General features: G+C 41.2%; 1 protein-coding gene across 1 annotated transcript; it reads right to left on the bottom strand.

Moving 5' to 3' along the window:
* Positions 1–3,776: 3,776 nt before the first annotated feature.
* On the bottom strand, positions 3,777–14,401 carry exosc10 (exosome component 10). The gene is made up of 25 exons (XM_084185125.1): positions 14,227–14,401; positions 12,892–13,028; positions 12,251–12,374; positions 12,043–12,147; positions 11,008–11,173; positions 10,410–10,518; positions 10,244–10,319; positions 8,437–8,547; positions 8,119–8,262; positions 7,779–7,969; positions 7,505–7,661; positions 7,250–7,398; positions 6,909–6,959; positions 6,698–6,809; positions 6,443–6,490; positions 6,255–6,330; positions 6,062–6,171; positions 5,818–5,910; positions 5,661–5,729; positions 5,419–5,512; positions 5,256–5,329; positions 4,948–5,128; positions 4,738–4,802; positions 4,302–4,378; positions 3,777–3,984 (listed from the first exon to the last, which is right to left on the bottom strand). Exons 1-25 carry the CDS (start codon positions 14,338–14,340, stop codon positions 3,954–3,956), a joined length of 2,664 nt encoding a protein of 887 aa, XP_084041251.1. The 5' UTR covers positions 14,341–14,401; the 3' UTR covers positions 3,777–3,953.
* Positions 14,402–14,846: the final 445 nt, after the last annotated feature.

Here is a 14,846-nt window from a genome sequence, read left to right as displayed (position 1 = left end):
TCCCCGCCCCTTCCCCGTTGGATAGAAAGGAGCAAGGGGAGGGGTGAGAGATAGTTCAAATGTTAGGAATATCATTAAATGTATGCTTATCAACGATAGCAAGTATTTGTTTTATTAATTAGGTAGGCCCTAATTAAGAACAGTTAAAGAAATTGACTAGCGAACTGAAAATGGCGATAGAGCTGTGAAAATTGAGTTGAGGACAAAGGAGAGTAATTTATGGCTCTGGTTAGCGGGAGAAAAAATAAAAATAATAATAGAGACAGTCAAGCGAGTTGGGTGGAGCTGTGGGATTTCAAGTGGAGGTCTGAATGCTTGACTGGAAGACAGTGCTTTGATAAATTCTAATTGTTATTACTTTATTCGATGGGTTGCTTGACAGCAGTGGTGTATACAAATAGTTGGTAAATTTTTGAACTATAATTTATTTTCGTTACGGGGAACAGGGGATGCAAGTGGCATTGGCTGTTGTGCTGGGGGAATAGCGCCAGCCTGTGGTGGGTTCTGGATTTGTTACATAAACAAACATATTTTAAACTAAAGTGATGGAATAGGCTACAATTATAACATTATCAGAAAAAGGGCACAACATAATGTGTAATAGTTATTACAATTATTATTGATAGTTATTACAGTTATTATCATTGATCCAGTAATGATAGAAGGATAGAAGAGGAAAGGCAAGGGATTAAATCTCATTTAGGGAAAGAAGAAGAGTATGAAATATTAGGGAGAAAATACCATTAACTGGTGTTACTTTTGATGTAACCATGATTTTATTGGCTAAAAAGTGAAGTGTGACATTTACAGGGGGGACAGGAACAATAGAAGGGGAGACAGTTTTTCCTAGGGGGTTGAACAAATAATTGATAATGGATCATTTGAGATGAGATCACATGTAGCTGAGTTAGGGTAATCAATTAAATAATCATTGTATACTCGAGGAATTTTGAGTGGTTTTATGGATTAGTTATGAGGAATTAGATTGATACAAACAATTATTGATGGGTTAGGACTGGGGATATCTGTATCATGTTGTGTGTACTACCATCTTTAGATTATAACCAGGAGAAAGAGATTAGCTCATCTCATTGGAATGTTGCCCAGGGCTAGGGGGAGCAGTAGTGAAGTTAGGCAGTATGTAGGTCATAAAAGTGAGCTACCAAATCAAGTGAGGCCTGGCTATTTGTGGTTGTTGTTTTTCAAATTGGGTTTTTCAAACAAAAAACAACACACCTAGTATGATGTTTATAAAGCCTTGTTGTTTCAATTTTGGGGGTTTTTCAGCAGGTCAAGGGTGATAGGTCTTAGAGGAGCACGCACAGTGAATTTTATGGAGTTTTTTAGGTTTTGGCTGAGTTTGGGGTATATATGATTTCTTATGAGAATGAATGTCATGAGGACTTAATGAACACTTGGGATAACCAAAATTTATGAAATATTCTCTGTCTGCCCTGCGTGGTATTTCAGTGAGCCCGTATACGAACCATCATACTTATCATACATACATTTTGCATATAATACATTTAGCTTGGATTGAATATCTCTTGATTATGTTTTCTCTTATTCCAATACCAGATTTGAATTACGCAATTTCTAACATGGGCTAGTAAGCCTACATGTTTGACATTAGCAGGAGCAGGCCTACGAACCGAGGGTGAGAAAATGCCATGTTCCTAATCTGACATTGTTCTCATTCCCCGTTTGCCAAGTTTAGAATTGTAAACTAATAGACAATAGTTTCCCTCCTTTACCCCCAACTTCATCGTGGGAAAACAGTTTGGAAAGAAAATAGCTATTGGTGTAATGACAAGACAGTAAGACAAATCTGTCTTTTACTTATCAAAATTCTCAATTTGAGCGAACAGTAGTATCGTATATGAAGATTATGACGTTGTTAATGTTTTAAGTGGAACCGGAGAGGACGTTGATTTTAGTATCAAGAGGGAATGTTTTAGTGTAACGCCACATACAACAGACAGGAAGTGTGTTGTAGACAGGGGATTGGACAGTAGAGGGAGCCACCCACATCTTGGGGAGATTATATATACTGGGGGAAAAACGAAGAAGAGTCAGAAGCATTCAGATTAATTTGGGACGGGGCTTCTCCAGACACCGCGGGTCTGTAACTTATGCTGTAACCGTGTGATATTAATAAAAGCCTCTAATCACGGTGCAGCCTAAGCGGACTCTTTGTTCATCAGCAATAATTGCCAGCATTCACCCGATACGACAGTAGCCTATCTTATTGGCACCAGCGGAGAGCATCTTCCATATCCCCCATGAGTGCACTATGTGCATATTCACTCAATCATTGGGTCAATGGCACTGGAAATGTTGTTTTTGGATAAATTCCTCTTCCAGGTTTGATGGACTTCATATTGTACAATTTGTGTATCCCCTTTCCATAGGCCTAGATGAAATGCTTGCAGACAAGGTTGTTTTTATTGATCTGTTTGTCAGTGTCAGCATTAGACTATAGAACTATACTACCCTGTAATTTTTGTCGCATTAAAAAATATTCTGCTAATGTCTCCAGACATTGTGGAATTGTATGAAATTTGTTTTACAAACACAAAAAGAAAGAACATATCTGATATAGCCTAGGCTTACTCTACGCCACTACATGCTCAGCCATGCATTGAACACTGCAGTCTTTTTTGCGAACATTGATTGAGTTATATTATTAGCCTAAATTATGACTATACAATCTATTCATCACATTAGGAATAGTAGGCTCTCTTACATAAGTCTGCAAATGCAACGATAGATGTATGGAATGCTTTATTAATGGTGAAAATGTGGGTGTTTGCCAATGCTGGAATGGGGGCACTTTTTTATTTATTTAACTAGGCAAGTCAGTTAAAAACAAATTCTTATTAACAATGACGGCCTACACCGGCCAAACCCGGACGACGCTGGGCCAATTGTGCGCTGCCCTAATTGTGCGCTGCCCTATGGGACTCCCAATCAAGGCTGGTTGTGATACAGCCTGGTCTGTCGTGACGCCTCAAGCACTGAGATGCAGTGCCTTCGACCGCTGCGCCACTCGGGAGGCCTGAGTGAAAAAGTTTAGGAACACCTGAACTAGTGGACTGGACAAGAGTTTTTGGAGAGATTGCGAGCTTTTCAGTGATACGTGCAATGAATATTAGCAGCACAGACACTTAGTTCTGTTAAAAAACAACAAAAAAGCGCCCTCCTGCCGACCCCTCGCCCCAGTTTCAGAACCATGCAGTAGGTAGTCAGATTTTAGTCACAGAGATCATTTTGTCTCGTGTCGTTTTAGTCAATAAATGAAAAATCATTTTAGTTAAGTTATAGTTGGTTAGAACATTTTTTTCTGCCTTTCCAAGATAGTATCAGTCAACAGACATTCGTACACTTTTTCAGAGCAACACACAGTCAGTGTAATAATGGGGATTTCCTCCCCTCCTGTTCTTTGGCTCTCCCCTCTCAAACATTACTTTCAGCCAGGTAAACTAGAACTTGTTGCCCATCAGACAAATCAGGTAAAGTACTTTTTGCACATTAGACAACAGTCACTGGTTGCTGTTCATTTACAAAACTAATATTGGAAAAGGTACTCTGCAAATGTCTTCAAAAAGATAATTCCCAAAGTCTGCATGCTTTTGACCAGTTCCTCTTTTAATGAGTGGCAGCCAATAACTGTGAGCTATAGCTACAAGTGTGTCTAAAAATGTACCTGAAAGTCTGAATGTTTTGCAAGCACATTCTGTAAGGATTCCATCAACAAATAAAATAAATAAGACAAATTATCTTTAAAACTATTTTAATAAGCAGGTTGCAAATACTTATTTGTTACAGGAAAAAAATATTTTGTGCACCATTGTATTTACATAGGGTAAATAGATCCACAGACAAAAAAATCAAATTTTAAAACATGTTTCCTTTTTGAGGAGAAGAGAAGAAAAGTTCATTGATGGGTAGACCTATCTTTTAGGCCAGTTACGACGGACTCCTCTGCAAGATGAATAAAGAAAACCAACACAGTGATATTAGTGGAACAATCAAAACGGGAACTGTGATAGGCATAGAAAGTGGATATGCATGGATGAGCATCACAATGGTAAAATGTAAACTGGAGACACCTGCCATTTTTCTAGCTAGCAAAATAGTGTAGAAGAGATTGCTAACTGTAAACAATTTTAGGTGGCTAGCTAAGCACCTTGCCTAACTGAGGCGAAACAATGAACTTATGTATTGTTAATTAGCCACCGCAAATCTCTTTGCGAGCAAGCGTGACGTGTCTCCAAAACAGCAAGCATGAATCTTGTTACCTTTCGGATTTTCCACCAAAAAAGGCCATACTTCGGTTTCCAGCACAGGCATTTGATTTTTGTGCTTTCGCATTTTTCTACAGAAACAAAAAGGAATGTTCACTTGATATTACAATAGCCATGGGAACTGTTACTTTTTTGGTAATTATCTTGCCAGCCTTAAAGGTAGACTCAGCAAGATGACATTGAATGCACGACGTACACACAGCGTGTCAATTTCCACAATAACAGAACGTTGAATGCTAAACTTCTGTTGTTTTGGTCCCGTAGCAACCACGTAATAGCGTGAAGTGCACCCGTGTACATGCGCCGATACTCTGTGTGATAATGTTCATCGCGTTCATGTCAATATCTTCGGTGCTGTTCGTTGCTACCTTTAAATCAACAACAACAACAAATTCCACAAATGTAATAATTATATATTTGTTAATAATACCTTTTTCCTGGGTTCATGGCCTTGTCTGTCTGGATCAAACTGTTTACCATCTTTTCCTTTGGCCCCTAGAACATCACAAAATTATTTATTTCACCACATACAATGAGAAAGGAAGATCATGTGTGGAGATGCAAAATAATCTCATCATCCAACTACAAATGTCATGACCAAAGTCAGATAGAACATAAACAAATACATGGGGATGCGTACCAGTAAAGACTTTGAAATCTGATTGGCTGTAGTCATAGGGTTTGAAAACTAGAGGTGGTGTAGAGTCCTCCTCATTTTGCTTCTCAGCAGCTTTCATGAGTTTCTTGTTAGGTTTTGGGGTCGACTCTCCTGTCTCACTGGCAACCCTCTCCCTTTTCTTTCCTCCTGGTTTTATAGATTCCTGATGGAAATGTAAACAAAATGTACTGTCAAAAAGATGCGATTAATTGAATGTAATGAGATAACTTGCTTGCACAGAATTGAAAATGTTTTCTAATAGCTCTGAAGAAATGTGTAAAACGACTCACTGAAGCTTGCTGACGCACAGTCGCAACATTCTGAAGTGATTCCTGGTAGCTCTGCTTGGCCTTCTTCCTTTCCTCTGTAGGACAAGAAATATCACAATATTTACAAAGGATGGTTTGAAATAATATAAGAAGGTTCATTTGAATCAAGTAAAGTACACCACACCTGCTACTGCCTTTGCCTCTTCCTTCACTTTCTTTTTGGCCTCTACCTCCTTCTGCTGCTGTTCCACACTCTGCAGCTTCCATCTATTACTGATCTGTTGAAACGTAGTGGATAATATAACACAAGCAGGACAAATGAAGTTCGACAGTTCAAGATAATACTGACCATCTTCGAGATCAGACTTCAGTGGCATCATTTCTGCCACAATCATTTTTTTGTACAAATATCAATTAATTAAATACCTCATATATTTTCGTAGAGGGGTCGAACTTAGCATTTTGGGAGATATGGATGTCGTTTGACGGTAGATACTAAAAACAAGAGGATACATTATAGCAACACAAAAACAAACAAACACATCATTGGTTTACCAAGCATTACCAGGTCAATGCATATTACCATTCGGAAAGGGTTCTGAAAAGACTCGACAACCCTGCATGCTTTCTGTTGAGCCACTGTGTGGTGACCTGGATCTTTGACTGTGTCCTTCTCCTTCAAAAAAGCACAAAACACACGAGTCACCAACCGACATCATTAGTCACATTTCAAACAGTCTTATAACAGAAAACAAATCTGAGAGAGGTGTACTGTAGTGTACCATTCATTCATGAGCCAAAACAACCAGATATCAGATAGTTCTTACCTCAAACAATGTGATTTTAGCTGAAGCTACTAGACCCATCATTTTATTGATGTCAACCTCCTCTCCCTGCTCCTCGTCAGAAAAGAGTGCCCCCTTTTTAGTTGAAAGTTCTGAAAGTACATTTTCATTTGTTTAATTGACTATAGCCAAGGACAACAGCATTACTGTTAACAATGGACTTAAGATATCTTACCTTTTGGGGTAAAGCTAGGGGAATCACTTTCAGAGACTCTGGATGTATCATGAGGACCAAATAGGGGAATTTCTGGCTGCAAAAACAACCAATGCATGACACATCAGCTACAGGCAGTTTTGCTAATAAATGACCTGTGAAACTGTGTAACCAAGCGGATTTGGTATCAATTAATTCGTTTTACAAACCTTTTTTATGGGCGTGAGTGCTTTCTTCTTGTCAGCCACAATTTCAGCCTATATACACACACGGAAAACATTGCTTAAAGTGAAATCCATCGTATACAACGCAGTACTTTTCTTTACTCACTAGTTACTTATTTGACACTATAACAGCATCAAAACACCCAACATCATTGAAAATAGGTACTATTCAATTGATTCAGTTAGTTGATTGAGGTTAAATGTAGTAAACAATCAATACTGCCCCCAGGCATGTCTCACCTTGAGAAGGGGCATCTCCCTGGCCTGCTGCACCAATAGGTGGAGCTCATTGACCTGCTGCCGCACCAATGGGGGGACAGGGTTACAGCAAGCGATGATGCCTTGAGGCTCTCTGGTAGAAAAAAAAGAACAGATGGGGATTGTTTAACATTGTATTCATGTTTGTGTGTGTGTGCACGCTTGTGTGTTTTTGGTAAGTCTCTCAACTTACTTGGGCAGGATGTCAGAGATCTTAATCATCATATGATTGGGCAGGACATACCTGAAACACATGGCAAGCAAGTTTAAATAAAAGTCATATACTTAACAAAAACCCTTGTCATTTTCATTATTTCTATCTCAGTTTGAGACAAATCAGGTGATTTGACATCTCAAGCAGTGTGAGAGGTGCTTATTGGGGAAAGAGGGTAGCAGATCTAAAAACAGGTGTATGTAGCAGACAGTACAGAGCTGGCTTTCATCGACCAACTTCACAATCCACACCAAATACTCGAATATGAGGATCCTAAGCGAACAAACAGCAAATGCGTCCATATGCAAGACCCTCCGTACCCAGTGCTCTCATCCTCCTGTCTGGCCAGCTTGTCCCTCCAGCCGTACAGCAGTCGGAAGGCAGCTAGCTGCTGCGTGTTGAACGCCTTCTTCTGCTTCCTCAGCAGGTCCATGTAGGAGTCCTCGGTGAAGAGCGGCTTCATGTATTTCTGCACAGAGGGGTTTTCGTTGTGAGTGTCTGAACAAGTTAACAAGGGAATTAGGCCTAGATGGTGCGGTAATATTCAGTTGCGCTATTCAGCTCGGGAGGCGCACCTTCAGTGAGATGTCTTTGCTTTTGTGCCAGACCATCTGCAGCAGGGCAGGCTGCCCGTTGCCCACTTCCCACAAGTCTACCCTCAGCCGATCGTAGACATAGAGGAGGTAGTGGGTATCTGCGCGGGCATACTGAAACATCTCGTCTGGCAAAGGCCTAAGGAAAATCAAAAGCCATTCAATCAAATCATATTTTGCTCCCAGGCCAACATGAAAAGCTTTAAGTGAAAACGATTTAGTACATATTAAGTGTATAACAGAGGGTTAGCATTACCGTATTCTCCAGTCTGCCAGTTGGTAGCGTTTGTCAGAGTCCACGTTGCAGAACAGCTTTAGCAAGTGGTCAAGCGAGTGCCTGCCCTGATTAAGGGTACGGGACGCCTGGTGGGTGTCAAACATGTTGACAATGTAAAGGCCCAAATCCTTTTGCAGCCACTCAATATCAGAGTCGGCACCATGGAAAACCTGCGGAAGACATATAAACCTACATTAGTGACTCAAATTCTAGGCTATACCAAAGTTTCTGTAAACTGAAATGCTAAGCCTGCTACCATTGCCATTATTGGGCATTGTGCTGTTAAATCCAAAATGTGCCTAGACAACCAGGCAATGACCTTGACGATGGCGGGATCTGTGAAAGCCTCATTGAGTATGTACAGCTCACTACGCAGCTCCAAGGTGTCTATAATGAAGTCTTCATCCCGTGTTGAAATCTGCATCAGGCAGGTGATGCCCAAGAAACTTCTGTAGGAGTGGTGCTAAGAGAGAAGATACACATGATTCAACAGAAAATCCTGGCTGGGTAGGACAGATGAGGTCACAAAAGGCTAAAGCTAGCAAGCGTTCATTTACCCCATCTTTAATGCTTAGTTATTTGAGGTACAATTTAATTGTCTCAGGCAGAGGAACATGTGTAAAAACCTTTATTATACCTCCAGATCTACTGCAAACTCTGACGTCTTGGTCAGTTTCTCGTTTACTGCCACCAGATCCTCCAGATTGTCAATGAATGAGCACTTTGTCTCAGCAAGTGGTTTGTACATCTGACAAATCAAAACACAGAAAATGTAGTCTAGCATCAATTGACAAAATGTATCACACAAAGACAAAAAAACACATTTGGCCAACTTGACTAATATCAGCTTTCAATAAAGATATTCAACAATGTCAAGGTCAACATGGTGTCAGGCGTCATGGTCAAAATGGTTAATGACCGTGTCATAAAGTGTATTTAGCTAGTCAAAAGTAAAAGTGACACCGGATGGGCATGATATAAGGTCTCAGGCATGATATTGCACATTTTTGTTTGTAGTAAAGTAGCCCAATGTTGCAGGTTTTGCTGAATATATTATTGTAATCTGCAACAAGCGCCCAGACTTTCTATTATTTTCTATATACAGTACCAGTCAAAAGTTTGGACACACCTATTCATTCAAGGGTTTTTCTTTATTTATACAATTTTCTACATTGTAGAATAATAGTGAAGACGACATCAAAACTATGAAATAACACATATGGAATCATGTAGTAACCAAATAAAGTGTTAAACAAATCAAAATATATTTTATATTTGAGATTCTTCATATTGACACCCTTTGCCTTGATGACAGCTTTGTACACTCTTGGCATTCTCTTAACCAGCTTCACCTGGAATGCTTTTCCAACAGTCTTGAAGGAGTTCCCACATATGCTGAGCACTTGTTGGCTGCTTTTCCTTCACTCTGCCGTCCGACTCATCCCAAACCATCTCAATTGGGTTGAGGTCGGGGGATTGTGGAGGCCAGGTCATCTGATGCAGCACTCCATCGCTCTCCTTCTTGGTAAAATAGCACTTACACAGCCTGGAGGTGTGTTGGGTCATTGTCCTGTTGAAAAACAAATGATAGTCCCACTAAGCCCAAACCAGATGGGATGGCGTATTGCTGCAGACTGCTGTGGTAGCCATGCTGGTTAAGTGCGCCTTGAATTCTAAATAAATCACAGACAGTGTCACCAGCAAAGCACCCCCACACCATGACACCACCTCCTCCATGCTTTACGGCGGGAAATACACATGCAGTGATCATCCATTCACCCACACTGCCTCTCACAAAGACACGGCGGTTGGAACCAAAAATCTCAAATTTGGACACACATTTCCACCGGTCTAATGTCCATTGCTCGTGTTTCTTGGCCTAAGCAAGTCTCTTCTTATTATTATTAGTGTCCTTTAGTAGTGGTTTCTTGCAGCAATTCGACCATGAAGGCCTGATTCACACAGTCTCTTCTGAGCAGTTGATGTTGGCTGCGATTTTTGAGGCTGGTAACTCAAATGAACTTATCCTCTGCAGCAGAGGTAACTATGGATCTTCCATTCCTGTGGCGGTCCTCATGAGCCAGTTTCATCATAGCGCTTGAAGGTTTTTGCGACTGCACTTGAAGAAACTTTCAAAGTTCTTGAAATGTTCCGTATTGACTGACCTTCATGTCTTAAAGTAATGATGGACTGTCTCTTTGCTTATTTGACCTGTTCTTGCCATAATATGGACTTGGTCTTTTACCAAATAGGGCTATCCTCTGTTTACTCCCCTCCCCTTCCTTGTCACAACACAACTAATTGGCTCAAATGCATTAAGAAGGAAATAAATTCAACAAATTACTTTTAAGAAGGCACACCTGTTAATTGAAACGCATTCCATCTCATGAAGCTGGCCCCTTATGACACTATACTTCAAATAAAGTGTTAACCAAACAATTTACCTGGGGTTCAGGCTTGGACAGCAGATTCTCGGGTAACGCAAGGTGATCCAGTTCGTATTGGTATGGGTGAGCAAACCTATGGAGGGAAATGTATAGCAATGTCAGATGGAAAGTTATCACATTTCAACCTTGGAACAAGAGAGTACACTGACTCAGAATGTCTTACATGTCTTCTACATGCTCCTGAGTTCTCTGCTGGTGAATGAAATCAGCCAGGGCGGCAGGGACATCCAAATCCTCTGGTCTCTCTTTGCGAATGTGTTTGTTGGTAAAATCTACAACGGGAAAGGTGGAATCAATGGACATTTATTATTATTATTTATTATTATTTTTGGTCATTTAGCAGACGCTCTTATCCAGAGCGACTTACAGGAGCAATTAGGGTTAAGTGCCTTGCTCAAGGGCACATCGACAGATTTTTCACCTAGTCGGCTCGGGGATTAGAACCAGCGACCTTTCGGTTACTGGCACAACGCTCTTACCCACTAAGCTACCTGCCGCCCTACATCTTGATTGCACTTCATTATAGCATGTACAATATTTATTTAATTGGTACTTTATAGCAAATAATTTATACTTTTTGGCAACTACATGGAACCCAATGATACATAGTTGTGTTATCTTATGAACCCTTAAGAGGCCAAAAGAGTGATCATATTGGGTAATAAAATGCTGATGTGTCATTTCTAAATACCAGGAAAGTGTTTGCACTGTAAAATAAGTTACAACTGAATTTATTTGAAATTATGGCAAACGCGACTTACATGAAGGAAGTGGTTTTATTGCATTGGGCTTGACGAAGATCTTGGGAGTAAACGGTGTGTTGCTATTGTCGACTTTTTCCCGGAATTTCAACTGAGGTCTGGTGACGTTTTTGGCATGGAGGAGTCGGAACGTCTCTGAACTACGTCCAGAACCAGAGTCACCCCCCTGTTCAATAAAGACAAAAAAAACAATCAACAATACTACCATAGAAGAGGCACACTCCAAACCATGTTAGAAACATCTAACTTTTCGTTATGAGAACCTTTTGTAAATCTAAGAACTTCACCAGGGTACCAATTAATTCTAGTCTCTTTTACTATCCGAGAGTTATATACTTACATACTCGCCTGTAACATGTAGGCTCAGCATTCCCAAACAGTCATATTACAAGTCAGAATGTTGAACAAACTTCATTTCAACGTACTTTACCTGTTGTCCACCGATTTTGTCCCTATAACGGTGGTAATCAGATACAAAATGTCCATAGGGAAGCGTTATCAACCCGACCTTCAGTATGGTGGTCTGTATTTCATTTGCATTTCTGGTTTTTATTTTCAATACTGACGCAATTCGAACGAGACAAACACTTGCACAATATGGCCGAACCTAACCGAACCATAGACCGAACGGCAAACAATTCCAGCTGATTACGAGGAAACGTGCTTCGGTTGACAACGTTCAGTTATATTCAGCTATTGTTTACATATAGTGCATCGTGTGATTGAAAATACTCACCGGAATTACAAGCCGACAGAGCCATATACCCACCAGCGCCCCAAAAAGTCAGGCTAATAATACTTTTCTGTGGACATTTTATCTACACTTCCTACCGCCAAAAGGACAACCGGTAAAGTATGTTTAAATATAATTGTATTCAACATTCTGTCTGGTAGAGATTATTGCGTCTTTTTTACAGCGACTTCTTTCAGACCGATATCCATGGAGTAACCATGGTAACAGTCTAATGTTTAGACAATAGTTCTGACAGGTTTGTGATTTTGTGGGCGCTGTCCCAAGAAGCTTTGTTTCCGCACCTTACGATTCCAACTGGACACAACGATCTTAGGGGGCTGAAAACCTGCAGGCATGACAGGTTGCTGGCTCCTGTTGACTCCGGCAGCATCATCAAGCAGAATACCCTGAAAATCAATCAAAAAGTGTTGACTTCAGAATAATTCCCAAAATAATGGAGAATTAGAAAAGTCATTAGTTCAGAATATGCTGCCATTTTGGTATACATACCACTTTTTCAAGAATGACATCATTGGAGTCAACCACCAAGTCAAATCTTTCCTCCAACCCCGTCAGTTTGTTGCGGTCTCTCATGTGAGCTCTGCAGCCATGGTGTTGCATTATCTGACTCATACTGACCATGGGAAGACAAAGACAAACATGTTAGGAAGATGGTTCATGAGTGACTTTTTTGCCAACCATTTTTCTTGGTAGCAATGTCAAACTGTTTACAATACACTACTTTACCAGTATGTATATGTGGCCCGACCACGGCTAAGGGCAGTTTTTTTATGCACGACGCAACGCGGAGTGCCTGGATACAGCCCTTTTCCGTGGTATATTGGCCATATACCACAAACCCCAGAGGTGCCTTATTGCTATTATAAACTGGTTACCAAAGTAATTAGAGCAGCCAATCAGCATTCAGGGCTCGAACCACCCATTTTATAAATGTAAATAAAGTACAGGAGGCTGCTGAGGGTAGGACGGCTCATAATAATGACTGGAATGGAAACCATGAGTTCGATACCATTCCATTAATTCCGTTCCAGCCATTACTATGATCCCGTCCTCCCCAATTAAGGTGCCACCAAGCTCCTGTGAAATAAAGCAATGCATTATGCGTTCATAAATGATAAATCATTACTCACCAATGCAACAGTCCATCTCCTTGAGTTTCACAGAATTCTTGAAATCCTGGGAAGCTGCGATATAAGTCATATTCATCCCCTACTTGCGGTAGACTGGCAGATGCCTTGGTTGCTGCTACGACAGTGCCCAGTCCATACTATAGAAGAGAAAGGGTAAGGCTTACTCAAAGTTAAAATGACCTTTATGCATAATGCAGCTAGCTAGCATTACCAAAGATTATGGATATACTGACAAGATGTATGTCTCTCCGCCCTAACATTGGGAGTCATTGTCCACAAAGCAGCATGGGGGGCTGTCTAGCTCACACGTATCCATTCTTTGGATTGGTGGATACATCTCATTATTGTAATCCTTTTTAAAAAATTATCATCCCCAATTTCGATCTTGTCTCATCCCTACAACTCCCCAGCATGCTCGGGAGGTGACGGTTGAGTCATGTGTCCTCCGAAATATGACCCGCTTCTTAACACCCGCCCGCTTAACCCGGAAGCCAGCCGCACCAATGTGTCGGAGGAAACACCATTCACCTGACGACCGAGGTCAGCCTGCAGACGCTAGAATGCGATGAGGCAAGTAAAGCCCCCCCGGCCAAACCCTCCCCTAACCCGGACGACGCTGGGCCAATTGTTCGCCGCCATATGGGACTCCTGATCATGGCCGGTTGTGATACAGCTCAGGATCGAACCCGGGTCTGTAGTGACACCTCTAGCACTGTGATGCAGTGCTAGAGGCGTCAGACCGCCATGCCACTCAGGAGGCCCATTGTAATCCTTTTGAATATTTGATGATGGTTGTTGATGTCAACCACCTGTATTCAATGTTTCCGGGATGTCACGTGTCCTACTTACAGCAGTACACTCGTAACAACTTAGGCATTACGAAACGTCTATTCGAGCAAATAAACAAACCTCACGTAGAAAATGAGTCATTCATTTTTTTGTTGACCAAATTAGACATTCTCTCATTGACCTCCATACAAAATATATTTGCTTGATGGGCGAAACAACTCCACCTGCTGGAGGGAGACATTTTAAGCCGAGTTGGGCCTCTTCGTCGTCCTCTGTTTGGTATTACTGTGTGTGGGGATTCTCTCTAGCTAGGTAGCTAGGAAGTTTAACTGAGTGGAACCTGGCGTGACCATCCTGAACACCCGAGACAAAGCTATTGCTTATGTTGTGCATAAATTAATCTTTGTTAAAATCCATGTTAAATAATTAACTAGCCTTGCTGACGTAGCTACTACTACTACCATTACAATACATATAGCTAGTTAGCTAGCTGGTCCACGTTTTACACGCTGCAGACACAATACAGTTCGTCAGCCAGCTCACTACCTTCACGAATGCATCCACATCCTTGAAACCGGGACAAAACTCGTTTTCCTCATCAGCTGGGTCTTCGTTAAGAGATAGATTATTGTTTTGTTTGGTACTGTTTGAAGAATCCATCTCTAATTTCTGTACATGCGAGTGGCAGGAAGCAACCTCGCTCTCTCCGTGTTTCTTCTTCTTCTTCAGTGGGTTTTATATGGCGGTTGGCAACCAACTTTAAGGTGCATTACCGCCACCAACTGGACTGGAGTGTGGACCAGGGACAGTGAAGGTCTAAATCCTACCCAATAGTCTCGTTACCCTGAGGAAACGAAATACATAATTAAATACTACATCCCCTGAAGATTTCCCCAGCAGTTCACTTAATCCTGGCTCTTCAACCCCATTACTCCTCAAATCTAATAACAATCGCTCCCTTTCTCTCACATATATCTGGCACTGAAATAGAACATGTTCCACTGTCTCCATCTCCTCCTGACAATGATCACACCTCCCAGTCGGCTGTTTCCTCACCACTTTCAATGTACTTGTGTGTCCCAGTCTCAGCCTTGTGACTACACTTTCCTCCCTTCTCTCTCGGCCTGAGGACCTCCCTGCCCCCACCTTTTCCTGGATCTTATACA

The sequence above is a fragment of the Coregonus lavaretus genome (assembly GCF_964263955.1).
Source record: "Coregonus lavaretus genome assembly, chromosome: 20".
NCBI lineage: Eukaryota > Metazoa > Chordata > Actinopteri > Salmoniformes > Salmonidae > Coregonus > Coregonus lavaretus.
This window is presented reverse-complemented; position numbering and strand designations above follow the sequence as displayed.

Coding starts and splice junctions, on each gene's coding strand:
- exosc10 (XM_084185125.1), bottom strand. CDS start 14,340: ATGGATTCTTCAAACAGTACCAAACAAAACAATAATCTATCTCTTAAC. Junction 8,548..10,243: donor TGTCCAAGCCTGAACCCCAG/GTAAATTGTTTG, acceptor TTGATTTGTCAG/ATGTACAAACCACTTGCTGA. Junction 5,513..5,660: donor CCTCTACGAAAATATATGAG/GTATTTAATTAA, acceptor ACGTTTCAACAG/ATCAGTAATAGATGGAAGCT.